A 16,912-nucleotide genomic window follows, 5' to 3' on the forward strand; every position below is an offset into this window, starting at 1 on the left:
GTCTGGACTGGCTGAAGAGCACAGAGTGGGAAGGACTGGCTATAAAGGCGGGGCTGGGGCGGGGCCTAGACCCCGCTGAGGGGCGCGGAGCGGGCTGGACTGAAGTTCGGGGAGGGGCCGGGGCGGGGTCTAGGCCGGGTGGAGGCGCGCGGGGCGGGGCGTGGGCTGCAGCGCGCGAGCCGAGCGGCCGGCCGAGCCCCGCCGAGTCCCGAGCCCACCCGAGTGCGCCCGAGCCCGCGGCCCCCGCCCGGGGCGATGGAGCCGGAGCCAGAGCCCGGCCGGGCGGCCGCTGCGCTCCTGCGGCAGAAGAGGGCGGCTCTGCGGCGCAGGGGGTGCAGCTTCGAGAGCCCCAGGTACGCGGCCCGGGAGGGTTGAGGCCGGGAGGGACGGAAGCGGGGAGCCGGCCACGTCGGGGGTGGGGGGTTGGCGGTCTGGGGGGCCCGAAGGCCGCGAGGCCGCGGCGCGGAGGGGGTCTCTGAGGAGGTCTGAGAGGATCCGGCAAGGAACCTGAGGCAGCGGCCGGGGATCAAGGCGGGCTGGGCTGCCCGAGCGGCAGGTGAGGGGGGGCGCCTCAGAGGAGCATCTGGCGAGTGTCGGGAATCCAGACCCGACGAGACGCCCCCAGAGCGTCGGTCCCTTGGGAGGCCCCGAGCACAGCCGTGGCTCTGGGCGGATTTCGGGCTGTGGAGAATTGCCCTGCCCGCCTCTCGTAAATGCTCAAGGACAAGGTCGGGAATAGACCCCCTAAAGTCCAAGGGAGGTAAGTCTTCCTCTTCCAGGAAACCTCTCGGCGCTGCCCCAGGACCCAGGCCAGCTCCAGCCTCCCCACCCTCGCTCCGCAGGTAACGCACACCTGCTGCCTCATGGCCTCACCCACCCTGGCCGTTGGCCCTCAACATGCCCGGCCCCTCGTGCTCCTCTGACCCGCCGACGCCTTTCCTCTGCCAGGGGGGCCCGTGCCCCTCCCGTCCCGTCCTTTGGCCTGAGTAACTCTCCTGAGGTGTTCGGGTCCTTCTCCTCCCTGGAACCTTGCCCCGCAGACACGCCCCCCCCCCCCCCCCCCGCCGGCTCGGTGACGGTGGCGCTCCCTCTGCTCTGCTCGGGCAGATTCCTTCCCTCAGAGGGCATTTTCTTAACTTCGAGTGCCTTCTCCAGCCGACGTCGCCGAAGTGGGCCCTCCCAGTTTTCAGTCCCTGGCCTCTTCTAGAATGCTCCAGCAGCCCCCAACTACGTTCCCGTCTTTATCCTTTCACCTCTCAAACCCACATCCTCACTGGCCACTGGAGAGGTCTTACCAACACTGCCCGCTGTGCCCCTCGGTGTCCAACTCCCTCTCTCCCCTCCCAGGAACTCTCTCCACTGCCTGGAGCTCTCCATCTCTCCCTGCAAGGAGGGGGACTGGGGCAGGGGAAGAGGAGAAAGATAGGAGGTGGGACTCTGGCCCCCCCGGAGGCAGAAAAGAGGGTTCAACTGCTAGGATAAAACACAAAAGGGACCCTGCATACGAGATGCAAGGCCCTTGGGCACCTCACCTCACCCTTTGTGCTTCAGCAGTACTGGATGAGAGTGTAAGCGTCATGAGGACAGGGACCTGGCCTGTTCGCTGCTCTGTCCCTGGAGCCTGGCTCAGGCCTGGCCCATCACAGACATTTACTATCTGTTGAATAAATATATGCCTGACCAGCTGGTGATTCTTCCCTTATGCTGTGCTATTTCTCATCTGTGCCCTTACTCATCTCATGCTGTTTTCTCTACTTACAATAGTCTTTTCTTTACTTTTTGGGTAATGCCTACAACTCCTCCTCTTTGAAGTCTTCCCTGCACCCCAGGCTGAACTCTTGAGACGTATCAGCAATCTCTGCATAGGTCTACTCTTCCACACACACTGTGTGTAATTACCCAGGTAACATCTCTCCCCCGCTAGACTGGGAGCACCAGACAAACATGGTCTCTGCTCTTCTGGTGCTTATACTCTTGTTGCTGGAGCATGAAGGATGGGAAGTGTACCAGGAGATGAGGCTGAAGAGATGAATCACACGCTAGATCCAGGCCTGAAGTAGAATGTTTAGAGCACCGCTGTCCAATAGAACTTTCCGCCATGATGGAGGCATTCTGTAATATGTGCTGTCTGGTACCGTAGCCACCAGCCCTCTGTGGTTACTGAGCCCTTGAAATATCGCCACTGCAACTAAGGAAATGAATTTTTAATTTTATTTAACTTTAACTTAAATTTAAACAGCCACGTATGACTACTGTTTACAACATTAGACAACACTGGTTTAGAAAATTTCTCTCTCCCTCTCAGTTCTCCCTCTTACCACCCCCTCCTTTGTCTTCATGACCTTACACCTGAAAGACTAAATGACTTCTTGGCCTCCTGAGGTTTTTTTTTTGTCTATTTAACACTCTGTGATAATATTATATTAACCTTAGAAATCATGATTACTATTTTTCTGATTATAGAAATAATTTATGTTTGTTGGAAGACAGTGTATTTTTCCCATCCCTTACTACTGTACTTGGAATTTATGACCAGTTTTTCACTCGTACTAAAGACATGTTGAATCCATGTGCATTAGTCTGTGCATGAAGGGGTAATCATCTCTTTAAGATTAAATTCGTAGACGTCATGGAAATTATTGGATCCAAGAAAATGAACTTAATTTTAAAGGCTTTTGAAGCATAATGCCAGATTGCCCACCAGAAAGTTGTGCCAGTTTACCGTCCTCCCAAGAGCATATAAATGTGCCTATTTTTTCTCATCCTCAATGGCAAGGCATTATTTATGAATATTTGCCAAAGTGGTACCTTGTTTTAGTTTGAATTTCTTTTTCAGTAGCAAAGTGAAACTTTTTTCTCACATTTATTCATAATTTGTATTTCTTTTTTAAATGAAATACATATAACACACTTTGTCCATTTTTCCTTTGGAATATTTATCTTTTCCTTATTGAATTGAAGCACTTTTTATTTATTGAGGAAATTAATTTTTTGGTCAAATATGTAGCACATAGTTTTTGCAGTTCATTATTTGCCTTTTAACTTTCTTTACAGTGTTTTTTGATAGACTTTTTATTATCATTTTTTAAGTTTAATCATATCTACTAATTTATTCCTCCTGTTTATGCGTGGTTTAAAAAGACTTCCCTAACTTAAAACAGATAAATGTTCGTCTACAATTTCTCCTATTGTTTTTATTGCTTTAAAAAAAATTATCTCTTTAATCCATTAATCCAAATCACCTCACTTTTAAGAGCAACTATTAAGAGCTGTCTTGTATTGGGCTGACGTAATGGACTCTTAGAGCCAACAGAAGAATCACCTGTGAAACATCTTCATCATACAAACGTGTGGGCCCTTCCCCCTGGCCTATTATTCCAGAAAGTGCAGTGTGGTAATGGGGTGTGTGGATGCAGGTGATTGTGATGGACAGCCAGGGGAGAGAGTCTGTGTTTCATTTGTGGGCATGTTGCCAGATTAGCCTCCCTGACTCCAAACTCCTCGACCACTTCTCATTCCCTATCGTGTCAAGTTTAAATGCCACTGCCTTATGTTTAGGGCCTTTCAGAATCTGAAATCAATCATCTTGATGACACTGAGGGGAAAAGGCATTACTTTCAGAATGGCAACTATCTTTGCTGACTATCCTGTATCAGCTTTGATAACTGGTGGGCAGACACAGCACGCCTGTGCAAGGAGGGGCCCGGGCATGAGGCTTCAGAACAGGTGGTGGTGAGGTGGACTAGCTGGGAAGCCTGGAGGCCACAGGGCAAGAAACTGATGCTATTAAGCTGCTTGCCCTAGATGTGTTTGCCCTCATTTTATAGGAAGGCATATCAGATAGTGTTCAAGAACAAAGGCTTTGGAGTGACATAGACCTAGGTTCAAGTTTCTGACCTTTCACTTGCTATGTGTGTGACCTTGGACAAGTTGCTTTACCCTTCTGAGCCTTGATTAGCTCACTTATACATCGCTCTCACCATTATTGATGTGAGCTCTAAGTGAACTGATTTATGCAAAGTGCTAAAACAGGGTCTGGCACAAAGCATTACTAAATCATAGCTGTTATGGACAAAAATGATTCACATTTATGTGAAAGTTCTCAACCTTTCCCTTCCCATGCCTCATTACAATTCTAGCTTTGCCCATTCAATTTTTCCTCATCCCTGGCCCTCAGAGCAAGGTCCTGCCTTCTTTTTTTTTGCAGTTTTTTGAGCTGTAGATTTAGAAAGAGGGAATTGAGGAGAAGGACAGTAGGTCCACAGGGCACTGGTTAGTACCAGCTGAATAAAGATCTTTAGCAGGTGATGACCAGTGAGAGGTACAGAAATACCTGCTTTGTCTGAGAGTAGCTAATAGGTCCCCCTATTGTTTTTACTGCTCTAAGATATGTTTTAAGAAATATATCTGTTATCTTTTGCGGTGATCAATACAGTTAAATAAACATTAAATACAGTTAATGAGCCTGAGTTATTTGAAAGTACTCCTCTATTGCTGAGCTGTGTCATTTGGGCTGCAGCACTTCATGGAGCTGGACCACATGCGACCCACAGCATTAACAGGGTTGCACAGTAGGATTGGATTTGCAAAGGAAATCCTCAAGATCAAAGAATCTCTGCCTTGAATGGAACTGTAGACATCTCTTAGGTCAGCCTCTCAGGCAGCATTTCTCAAAGTGTGGTCCTGGAACCAGCAGCATCAGCATTCCCTGGGAACTTGTTAGAAATGCAGATTCTCAAGCCCAACCCCAAATTTATTCAATTAGAATCTCTGGGAATGGGCCTTAGGAAACTGTGTTTGAGAACCAGTGCTCTCAAGTCTAATACTGTGGTTCTCAAACCTAACATATATGAGGCTCACCAGGAGGGCTTCTTAGAACAGTTTCCTGCCCCTTCCCTCCCACCTTGCCCTAAGACTCTGATTCCCTAGGTCAGGGTGGGTCTAGGAATTGTATTTCTGAAAGCTCAGAAGTAATGCCAGTACTGCTAGCCCAGGGATGTATTTTGAAAACCACTCCTCCAGGATAACACAGGAATCTTTTCCACAACAACCCTTGCAGCTGACCATCCAACTTCTGCTTATTACATCTAAGGTCAGGGAGCCCACTCCTGCAAGCCTTTTTGTTATTGGGCAAGTATACGATCTTTCCCTAATAGTGGGGTCAAATCTTGCCTCATTATACTTACCACCCATCATTCATAATTCTGCTTCCATAGCCACTTGCAGTAGCAGTGCCTGTGTTTCTGATTCCAGGTGAAAAGTGGTGGCGTGGACTGTTGGGTGTAGACTCAGTGGTCAAGTGGTTCTTACTCCTGGCTACCCAGTTGTAGTCACCACTGAACAGTTCTCCTTCAGCCGCAGGCAGGACTGGTAACACGTCGCACCTTTTCTGATAAGTGCTAAACCAGTTGTTAATTTTTTTTAAGATTATCAAAGGTTATGAGTGACATGGAGAGGAGAATCATCGGTTCATGCAGCTGCAAAATACTGGGGTAGACAAAGCTTTAGGAGAGGATAGATCCAGTTGCTCAAATAATGTCATCAGTAGTCTTTTTCCATTTTCTGCGTTGACTTTATTCTCAAGGTCTTTCCTCGTGGAGGCAAAGGAAAGGAACTAGTCCAGCCTTACTTTCTATCAATGTACACTCCCAGCAGAAAGGTGATACCTTTTTCTCAGTGGTTCTAGAGCATGTCCCAGGTTGACATGGCTTCTCTTGACGTTGGATCTCTTGCGTTCTGTGCTCATCCATGAACCAATCATTTTGGCCAGAAGTGGGTAAAACATACTATTTGGCTGGGCTGGGGCTGTGTGCCCAACCCAGAACTGAGGGGTTAGATCACTTACATCCTAAGAGACCAAGAGGTAGTGATTGCCAAAAGGAAAAATCACAGTGCTATTAGCAGAAGAGGAACGGATACTGAATTGGCCAAAAAAAAAAAAGTGCCATTACATTTGGGAAGCTTTCCAAATTACAGATACCCAGAAGCTACCCCAGAGTCACAGAATTGGGATTTCTGCATTTTTTAGTACTCATTGTAAAAGACTACCTTAGCTGAGTGTCTCAATTATGCTTACTAAGTTTAGCCACAGTGAGGGAAGAGCCCTACATAGACAGAAGATTTTGAATTACAAATGGAAAACATATTTTCCACTTTCCCAAATATTGCTTCCTACTTAGCGGCTTCCTTATTAGTAATGCATATAACCCACGCCTTGTGAGAACAAATTTGATGCCAAGACAAATGCTTTCTTGTTCCTGAAGATGGCTTTCCAGGCCAAGACAGAATCAGAAAAGAACAATTAACCATTATGCATTTATTTGGTTACCTTCTTTCCTTTGTCCTTATGTTTCTCCTGACTCTTAGATTCTTAGTGGTTTTTTTGTTTGTTTGTTTGGTTTTTTGTTTCCAGGAGACTCCCCCCCCCAGGTAGTTTTGTAAACAAACATCTTAATGTGAGCTGTGTTCACAGTCTTTGTTCCTCTAAATTATGCCATTTTTCTTTTTGTTTGTGTCAGGCCCTTAAGTATTTAATCACAAATAAATCTGCTGCTGTCAATTTTCTTTTGGAAACACAACAGTCTTCCTGGGAAAGACTATTAAGAGCTATCTTGTGTGGGGCTGACATAATAGGCTCTTAGGGCCAACGAAAGAAAATTAATTTTCATATTATGTCTGTTCTCCTAAGAGAAGGGAAAAAAACAATTTTTATTATTCACTAAGATTTTAAGTTAATACAAACCAGCTTCCTTTCTTGGAGGAAGACAATAGTCAAATTAGTTTTGCTTTAGAAAGTTAATATGAGAAATTACGTTTGGTTGTCTCGTTTCCAGAGCTGAAGATCTGAACAAAGATGAAGTCTGACAAACAATGATGTAGGAAAACGATGAGATTTGGCCTGTGCAGTGAGACTCACTGCTGGTTTTCCTGGGGGGAAAAAAATTCTAAAGGTGCATGCAAGTACAGAGGTGTGGGAAACTGTGAACCACGCATCTGGCTGTCTCTAGAGCTAGGATCTTAGAGGACAGTAAGCAAATAGGAGTTAGCAATGAGGTGTGACTGACTGCTCAAGGAGGTATATATAGAAGGCTGTTCACTGTAGGATTGCTTGTAAAAAAAAAATCCATCAGGAATGTGTCACTACAATACTAATCATCTGTTAAAAAGATTGATGCCAATCTGTATTCTGTCAGTATTCTGTTGCAGACAACAGGATCCACTCTACCTGGTATATAAGCTGAATGAGATTTAATGGTGATACAAGGAATTAAGTGCTTACAAAGTTGTTTGCAGGGCCAGAGGAAAGACTCTAGTCTGAGCTCCAGGCAGAACTCCTGCCCCTAGAACCACCACAATCAGGAAGCCTGCCACGGCATAACAAGAAGCTGATCAACCACGAAGCAGCAGCTGCCATCTTAGCCAACAGCAGGACCACATTACCAACTCGGTTTTGATCACCAAAGCTGCCACTGCTCCCTCAGAAAGCTGTAGAATCAAGAAGCTGCTGACTCCAGAACCACAAGAGCTCTGTCATGATCTACAAAAGCAAGATGATGCCGAGCATCCTCTCCCTTCATCTGCCTGGCTCCGTTCTGGATCAGTTTCTCATGAGTGCATCTGATTTAGAGTGTGGACTCTAAATCATGTCCAGAACTCTAAACTGTCAAGGAGGTAGGACAGTACATCTTAGCTTTCCAACTTCTGCAAGTCAATCCAAAATATCTGCCACACACAGCATCTTTCTTCAATCATAGCAAAAATGAATACGATACATTGTTCAAGAGTTGGTAGAACACTGGTGTGCTGCTGCATTCCTGACCAATCTTGGAGCCGTTTTAGTGGGCAAGGAGGTAAAAAATGGGAAATCAAGCCTCAGATGGCAGCTTGAAGTGGCCTTTCCAACTGTTAAGTGTCAGTGATTCCATAGTTTTAACACAAATGAAAGTTGTGTGCCTGTCTTGCATTTCATGACCAGAGGGAAAAGTCTCTTTAGAAGAGCTGCCAGCCGTTAAGTCTTTTCTAGTGTCAGTGCAATATATCAGGCCTAGATTGATGCTTTTCGGCTGGATTGCCTTTGCTTTGTGCACTTGTCATAGTCCTCACAGAGCAGCTGCCTGTCAGAGATTAATAAAGAAATAGAGCAGGTCCCACAGCGGTCTGACTGGGGCCACCAGTGACCTCATTCAAAAAAGGCCAAAACAGCCTGACATAGTCTCCCTGTTCCGAATGAACACTTTCCTCATGTTTTGGTGACATTCACATAGTCACTTATTCATTCAACAAATATTTATTGAGCACTTCTATGTGCTAGGCCCTGGGGATACAGCATGAACAAGAAAGACAGTGGGGTCCCTGCTCTCATGGAGCTGACATTCTAGGAGGAGGAGGGCAGGAGGCAGACAGTGTACCAGTAAACAAGCACACAACCAGGATGGCTCCGATGATGGGAGTGCCATGGAGGAAGATGGTTGTGGGACAGGAAGTGACTGTGAGAGGGGAGTTTCCATTTGGGGACAGAAGGAATTTGTCTTCCCGATCTCCCCAGCTCTGCAGAGGGTCACTGCTCCCTTGGCTGCTGAGCCAGCTCAGGCCCCAAAAGCTGCTCTTGGTTTGCAGATAAGCAAGAATGATGATTTGTGCTTGGTTTAAGGTTCTCAGCCAACAATCAGAATGAGGAATAAGATCCAAGATCAAGAATGCAAGGGAGTGGGTGTGGCTCCAGAAGTTTCCCATGTTCCTCATGGAATTACAGCTGCAGCTCTGTGATCAGTGCAGCCTGAACCAAGGGAGACATCAGCCACATGGAAGGAGCCAGAACTGAGACCTTGTTGCCTTTTACGCCATTTTGCTGTAGTCAGGGGTCTACTACCAGTTTGAGACAGGACTTGTGCCACAGTTGTGTCCCTCCATAGTCTGTTTCTGGCTGCATCAGTGGGCCTCTGCAGGCCTGGCCACGGCCAACAGCAGCTGCTGGTCCCCATCTGGAGCTCCTGGATAAGTTCTTCTCAGTGACTGTCCTCGTGGCCACCAGCAGAGGGCTAACTGTGAAGGATGTCATTTTCCTCTTTTCTCGCATCCCTTTAGACTCACAATATGAGCACTCAAGGTGCATTGAGGCCTTGGGAGTCACAAGAGGAGAAAATTGTAAACTGTGTGCTCTGAGGGCTGTCCCCAGTCCAAGAAGAAAACACACACACAGCACTGACTCAGGAGATTTGCTCATAGATGCCCTCATTTCCTCCCCTCCAGGCCCACTCCCGTCCCTGAGAGCACCTCCACACTATGAATCAACCCTTTTCCTGCCACAGTCTGAGATTTTTGTCCTAGGGCCTTGCAAAGTCTGTCTATGGTATTATTTGATCTTTTGTTTTGAGATAGTCTTTATTCTCTTTTTCTTGAGCTGTTTGTTATATGTTTCCTCTGATCCCTGTTAAAAATTTTCTCATCTATACTCGTCATCTGCCTTAGAAAACCTCTTTTCGTAGGTCCTATGCTAGTTTATTCCTCATGTTCATCTTGGGTTGAAGCAGCTCTGTCTGGGTCTGCGTTTACCCATTAGTAATATGGATAGACTTACCCTGACTCCCGTTCCTGTGTCTCTGAGCAACGGTGGATCTTCTCTTTCAGAGCTTATGCTGGAGTCTGGCCTTGATGCTTCTTGGGAAGCAGGAAGGGTGCAGAGGTGGTGGGAAGGTGTTGTCTGTTTTTACTCTCCCCATGCTCACGCCTCCTGTCTGCACGGTCCCCTGTGCCTATGGTGTATGTGACCCCATGGCGGGACTCCCTTGAATTTTCAGCACCCCTTCTCCCCACTCCACCACTTCAGGATAAGCAAGCTCCTCCAAAGAGGGCCTGAGTTGGTGAGATTTCCATGACTCATGGGCCTCCTTTGGGTTGGTTCACCATACTTGGTTAACAGCTTTCAAGAGGTTCAAATGGCTTTTAAGATATACTTTTCCTTCTCTCCCTTGACCTTTCCTCAGATTAAGCCACCCCTTCTTATTAGACAGGTGGGGCCGTGGAAAATGAAGAAACAGCTTCTGCCCAGTGCTGCAGGGCTTCCAGACCTCATCCCTCCAGAGTGGCACTGTCAGCCCTTAGAACATTCTTGCCCATTTCCCTCACATGACATAAGATAGGTAGACCTGGAAGTTCACTTTTAATCTGTACACGATTTATTGTGTATAGCAGACCTTTAGAATTACAGCGTAGAGTTTGGCCATTCTCTTATTTCAGTAAGTTTTCTTCTGTATATTGGGTTATTTTTGCTTACTTTCATGGGTTCCAAGGAGTTATGCAAATGAGCACTTCCTCTACCATCTTTCCAAGAAGTTCTTCTTCTTCTAAATATTTTATATAGTGAGACAAGAAAGATAAAATATGTCAGAAGATTAAGAGGAACTTACGTTTTTTAAATTAGAAAGTTAAGACTAGAAAAGATAACAGAAATGAGAAAAAGGATTAAAATTAACCGTGATGAGACAGCATGTGAACAGTTAGAAAATGAAGCTAAAGAATTAGGTGAAAGTATAAAAAAACTCAGAAAGTCTAAGGGTAAAGTTATGGCAAAAAAAATAAAATTAAACAGTGGGAAAGGTTTAAAAGAACTAGCATTTAAGTATTTCTAAACAAAATTTTAAAGATTAAAAGGCTACATAATAACATGCTAAAACAATTAAATAATCTTAGTGTTTAAAGATTAAAATAAACCAAAAGATAGAATGTAAGCAGCCTGTACGGTTATCTCCTTCCATAATGTTCCATATTAAGTAAACTTTAAAGGTTGCAAATACGTCGAGAGAGGAGTAATGGGAATCGAACCAAACTGTTACCTGGAGGAGGAAAGGGAGTGGAGGAGGGATGTCGTGCATACAGTCAGATCCCCTCGGATCCCCTCACCATTTCTGGAATTTTCTCCCCTCCCCTCTTCAGTGAACTTTGGCTCCAACACCCACACCTGGGTGGCGACCCTTCTTAGGCGGTCTGCCCTGGCTCACTGCAGCGGCCTTGCCCACCTGTGCAGAGAGCGCCACGTACCTGGGTTTACCGCCCCCGCCCCACCCGTGGCCCTCAGCTCCCCATCTCAGGTGGGCAACTCTGAGGCGTCATCTACCTTAGGCAAGCTACGTATGTGACATTTTCTAGTAGCCACAATAAAATTCTACTATAGTTTGTCTTCAACATATAATCAACATAAAAATTATTAATGAGATAATCTGCTTCGTTTTTTATTTGTACTAAGTCTTCCGAGTCCAGTGCGTGTTTTGCACTCACATCCCTCACTCTGCCTGCCCACTTTTCATTGCTCGGTTGGCACATGTGGCCCACGGCTACCACGTGGGGCAGCCCCACTCCCCTAAAGCCAAAGCCGTCCCTTCACAGGACTTTGCCTGAAAATGAAGCCTCTCCCCATCCTGCTTCCTCCACTCCCTTACCGGTTTCTTTTAGGAGCACTTTATTTCTCTCTCTCTTTTTTTAAACTTGCATGATTAAGAAAGGAACACTTTCTTAACAGATCTTTTGCATGCAAGTGATATTTTTGTAATTTAAAAAAATCTAGAAGGTTCAAAGAAAAAAAATATGTCTCTCATCAAGAAGCCCTGCCTTGTTATTTGTTTGTTTATTGCTAAGGCAGTCACAAAACCTAGTGTCACTGGGTTTCAGAAGACCTGCGGTTCCATAAAGTAAAGAACAAGGGACAACATACCAGAACCTTCCCTCCTTGCCATTTATCGTACTTGGAAGGCTTGAGCCTTTCATGACTGTCTACTTGCTGCCAAGATAAGTGGTCTGAAGCCAGCCTAGGGTAAGATTATCCAGAAGTCTGGGTCAGATATGCAGCGTGGGGTTTCTCAGGCCCAGGTAAGGTGAGGGGGAAAGCTGGGCCATCACTTATAAAGGAGGAATGCCAGGGGGACCTGGCAAGAGTGAATTTTTTTCCTTTGCAACATGCCTGCAGCCTATAATTGGTACTACTGTAGCAGCTTGGGAGTGGGGCGTGCCCATCTGGCTCCAAATATCCAGGCTGTACGGAGTCACTTTTGGCATCCAACCATCCACCAGCAGGATGGTGGTTCCCTGTGCAGACGCCTCTTCCTCACTAATAAGACCACTAGGTCTTTTACCTTTTGCCTTGTCACAGTCTTTATTAAGGAGACAGGATGAAGAGTCCCTTTTGACCTAAGTGTTATCTAAGATTGCTTTTTATTTTTATTTTTCCTTTCCCAAGTAATTGGATTTTGTTTGCTTGTTTGTGTGTCACTTGAGGTAGAGGTGAGTGAAGAACGCTGCTGATTGGCTCAGAAAATAGTTCCAATCAGAAAGAGCAGGGATGACTACATTTCCCTAACAAAGCACACCCTGCCCCCTTCATCCCAGAATCACCTTCCCACCCTCCTCCCTGTGTCATTAGAGAAAGAGGCAGGCATGTTTCAGGAATGCATTTTTCAGTTTGTTTCCAAAACATCCGTTGATTTCAGCAAGTGTTTACTACTTACTTCCTCTGGGCCATTACTCTTGAAATGTGAGTTTGGTCTGTTTGCCTGAAGTGTTGTTGCCAGCATAGGCCCTGAGGTCAAACTACATATTGCCCTCCAAAGGCACTCCAGACAGAGCGTTCCTTCCTGAATGCAAGTTGCCCTTTTCTAAATAAGTTTGTGGTGGTTCACATGCTCACTGACCTCCTTTTACCTTAGACCCTGCTGACTTGAGAGTGTAGAGGACTCCACTCATTGCTGAGGGATGCGATAGGACTTGGATGGTTCCAGGCCACGATGCTGCAGTGTGCAGGGCCCCGCTCCATGCAGTAACAGAGTGTTGCAACCGTGGTGGGCTGCTTGGGTCTTGGGAGTGCCTTGGCTTCATCCTCTACTCATTATTGACGGTCTGGCCTCTGGGTAGGAGTGGCGCCCCAAGAGAGTGCCGGAACAGGCCAGCCATGGACCACGTTCTTCTCTGTTCTCAGTGCCTTTCCCAACTGCTTCTGCTTCAGTACAGCACTCCAGCCTCCAGGCCCACTGATGGATCCGCTGACGAAAGGGTCCTGTGGGAGTCAGCTGGCACAGACCCTTCTATGGAAAGCCAAGTCGTCTCTCTCCTTTGGCATCCAGCCCCTTCAGATGTGGCCAACAAAAGACCCTGAAGTAGAGTCCCAGGTCAACCTGTAAGTAAGTAAAAGAAGCATCATCTCAGTTGGGGCTCTTGCTCACTGTAGCTTGAAATCCCTTGAGGCCCAGGATGAAAATTACCTTTTGAGGGGAGAATAAGGAAAGAGAGGGGAGTGGATATTTGGTTGGGAGATTTCATTTCTATTCTTAATGATGTCTTATGTGTGCATTTATTTATTTACTTAGCAATGTTCATTGAGCGCCTACTCTGGCCAGGCCTTGTGTCAGGCGTGGCAGGTGAAATAGATTCAGTTCCTGTCTTCAGGGGATTTACAGCTCATGGAACAGATAGCCATTAATCAAATAATCACACAAATAAATACTTACAAATTGTGACAAGTGCTATGAAACATGTTGCTTTGATTCAATAAACATTTACCAAATGTCTTCTATGTGCCAGCAACATACTGGGGATATAAGAGAGTAAGACATTTCCTTCCCCATGAATATCAAAGAGTATCTAGAAGGGGAAAAAAATTCCAATTGTTATTCAGAAGAAATGATAATAGCTATACCATAATTAATATATTAATAGATTCTAAATCCCATAGGGTGGTAACTGTGTTTTCCTGTTTACTCCTGAGTCCCCAGGGCTTTGTTATGGTGTACAATACTTGTTGAATGAATGAAGAAGATACTATAAAACAGGGGTGCTTAGCTTTCCAGGGGGAATCAAAGGCAACTAGGTGCAACAATATGATTGCCTTAGAAGCAAATGGGATGCTTCATCGATTCCATGCAACAAGTATTTATTGACACTTCTTGTACCTAGTACCTTCGTAGGGCTAATTCCTAGCTTCAATCAAGGATCAGAATCACAAGAAATAACTTGTACCTGAGGCCCACCCCAGAGGTTCAGATTCAGTGGCTCTGGAGTGGGTAGAAGAGGACTCTTAGGGTACCCCCCCTTAAGGAACTCACAGCTTTTCCAGGGAGGCAGACAGATAACCAAATAACTCCAGTGCCGCTAGAAAAGAAGCAGGTATGAAGTGCTCCAGGAGGAAGTGTTCTGCTGGGAGACAGGGAGGAAAAGGAGGAACAGTGAGCTTAGCAAGGATGAGCATCGGCCATGCAGGAAAGGAGAAAGCCACTTTAAATGGAAGAAATTGCAGAGCAAAGGCTCAGATCCATGAAAGTACACCCCAGCAGCATTGACAGGCATTAAACCAGTGGTTCTCAACCTTGCTACACACATTAGAATCATCCTTGGAGCTTTAAAACACATGAAAGCCTGCACCATCCATCCAAGTTTCCAAGTTCTAGGGTGGCACAGAAATACCAATATTTTATAAAGCTCCCCAGGTGATTCTCATGTGCAGCAAATGCTGAAAAATACTGCTTTTAAAAATGTAACCACACATAAATAAGTATAGAATAGTTATGAAGCACCTTATATGCCTGGCTAAGGGTATGAATTTTTTATATCTTGGGCAATGTGGAGCCATTGTATAATCTTAAGAGATAATGCTGTTTCAAACAGACAAGATTCACATGGTTGGGATAAATTCATGAATGCTAGTTCTGCAGTGGGTTCTTCCGGGAAACTAGAGGAAGTCTGGAGTCACCGCTGGCTTCTCACAGCTGCCACCATACCTCCCACAATGGCCCCGTAGTTCAATGTATGAGAATATGGAAATTGAACATCTTCTTGATTTGAAACTGAAATCTAAAATTTCAATGGATGCTGAATTATCTGAGCAAAATGCTCCTGTTTCTTGGAGGCCGCTGGTAACCAGCATCCGGGCAGCTCCAGCGCTCTACAAGGTGGGGAAGGCAGACGTGGGCTTCATCCACCAAAGGTGGCGTGGGGGAAGGGCCGCTCTTCCTTCCTCCGAAGCTCCAGGCAGGATGCTCTGCCCTCAAAGCGGACCTAGCGGCGCAGCCTCTTCTAGACTACAAGCCCCACAGTACGCCACGCGTATGACGCCATCAAAGGGGCTGGCCGGACCGCTGGACAGCCTATGAGACGCAGCGGAAGCAGCCCGAGGCAGTGCCTTCCAGGTCCTATTGGTGAATCTGGTTAGGGGTGGGACCAGGCGCTGGTGATTGGCGGCCGCGGGCTAGCGAAGCTGCAGCAAGAGCAGGGCGGGCGGGGTCCGGCCTAGGTCTGCACCCTAGACTTAGGGTTCTCAGGAGCCGGTCTTAAAACTGATTCTCTCGGGAGCCAGATGTTGGGTTTTCTGGAAAACTGGTTAGAAAGATGTATCTTTAAGAACCTCTGTCATTCTGCAGCTGTGCTCATTCGTTAACTAATTCATTCAACAAATACTTAATAATTACCTGTGTACCAGGTACTTATGCAGACATCCCAAGTGCGTTTTCTCATTTAGTCTTCACAAAAACATCGACGAGGTAGCTACTGCTGGCTCCATCTTACGGATAAGGTAGCTGAGGTCCAGAAGAATTATGAGACTTGTCCAGGACACACAGCTTGTAAGTGACAGAGCAGGGATTTGTCTAGCACCATTGCCCATGGCTTCACCTCAGTGTGCTCAGCCGTGCAGCAGAAGCAAAGTGCTTATGGGATGTCAGTGTCCGCAGGGTGTCTTGGTACTGTCAGGTGAAGAATATAGCAGGACCCGACTGGACACCAGTAAAGTCGACCAAGCACAAAGTTAGTCTTTGTGTGAGATACCATGGTAATACAAGGCCTATCCTACCAGAAAGGGCTTCTGATATCTAGTAAACAGTTTTCCTGAGCACCTGTGTGCTGTGCTGGGCCTTGTGCTAGGCACTAGGCATGCAAAGAAAGCATCTCCTTACAGATTAAGCTGGGGCTTATGAAAGTGCTGTTACCTAGGGCCGTCCAAGATTTCTTAGTGGAGGGACTACTTGAAGGATGGGAACTTTACCAGGCAGAGGTGAGGGAGGCCTTCCCAGACAGAGGGGACCATGTGTGCAAAGGCCAGTGGCATTAAAGCACTCTGGGTTTGAGGGGAACCACAGCCTGCTTTGGCTGGTGCTTCTTGGGGAGTGATGAGCAGTGAGCCTGGGATGGTAGACAGAAGCCAAGTCACTGGGGAGTGGGAGGGCTTAACTACCATGTTAGGAAGCTTGGTCTTGACTCTCTAGGCCAGAGCATAGCATGATCAGATTTGCATATTGGAAAGATAACTGGTGTCAGTGGGCAGCTAGATTGCAGAAGGATAAGGCTGGCTGCAGGGAGACCTAGGAGAGTGCCCAGGTAGGAGTTATTAAGTGTTCTGATGAGTGGCAGGAACAGTGAGATTGAGTTAAGAAATAATTAAGAGTAAGATTAGAGTAGACCTGGCAAAATGCATGGGTGGTGGGGTGAGGAAGTAACCCTCAGAGTTTTGACTCTGGCAACTGAGTTGTTTTTGCCCTTAATGACAGGTCCCTGAGATGAAACACCACAGATTCTGAGACAGGATAAGACAGAGATCATTAGATTAGTGCCATTAGGTCTGGAGAGGGGTACATTTACGTCTTTGGAGGCAGGAAGTTCTTAGAAGAGTCTTCTGACAGAGAGTAATGTGAATTGGATCTTGAAAAGGGAGGAGGAACTTCCTTCCTTGTTTTCTTTTTCTTGAGTAGGTTTAATAGGCAGAGGTGGGAGGAGAGCATTCTGGATGACCGGATGCTGGTTTGCTGCTTATGTGGGGAAGTAGTAGGAAATCTAGAAAGTCACACTGAGGGGTATGTTGTGAAAGATGTTGCGCTTAAACCCGGTACACTGGGACTCTGAATGGTTTTCACGATGGACAAGTGATGATTTGAGCTCTGAT

The 16,912-nt window shown here is 46.4% G+C and overlaps 1 protein-coding gene across 5 annotated transcripts in view; it reads left to right on the top strand.

Annotated features, from left to right (window-relative positions):
* Positions 1-211: 211 nt before the first annotated feature.
* Positions 212-16,912, top strand: part of GARNL3 (GTPase activating Rap/RanGAP domain like 3) — a 138,826-nt gene continuing 122,125 nt past the window's right edge. The window contains exons 1-2 of one of the 5 annotated variants that reach the window (XM_072960138.1): positions 212-353; positions 12,992-13,162. In XM_072960138.1, the coding sequence (XP_072816239.1) occupies positions 256-353; positions 12,992-13,162 (269 nt within the window). In that variant the 5' untranslated portion in view covers positions 212-255. Of the gene's footprint in view, positions 354-486; positions 557-12,991; positions 13,167-16,912 lie in introns of those variants that run through there. The other 4 variants (XM_072960140.1, XM_072960139.1, XM_072960141.1 and 1 more) reach the window with 4 other exon arrangements.

The sequence above is a fragment of the Vicugna pacos genome, chromosome 4 (genome assembly GCF_048564905.1).
Source record: "Vicugna pacos chromosome 4, VicPac4, whole genome shotgun sequence".
Classification (NCBI taxonomy): Eukaryota; Metazoa; Chordata; class Mammalia; order Artiodactyla; family Camelidae; genus Vicugna; species Vicugna pacos.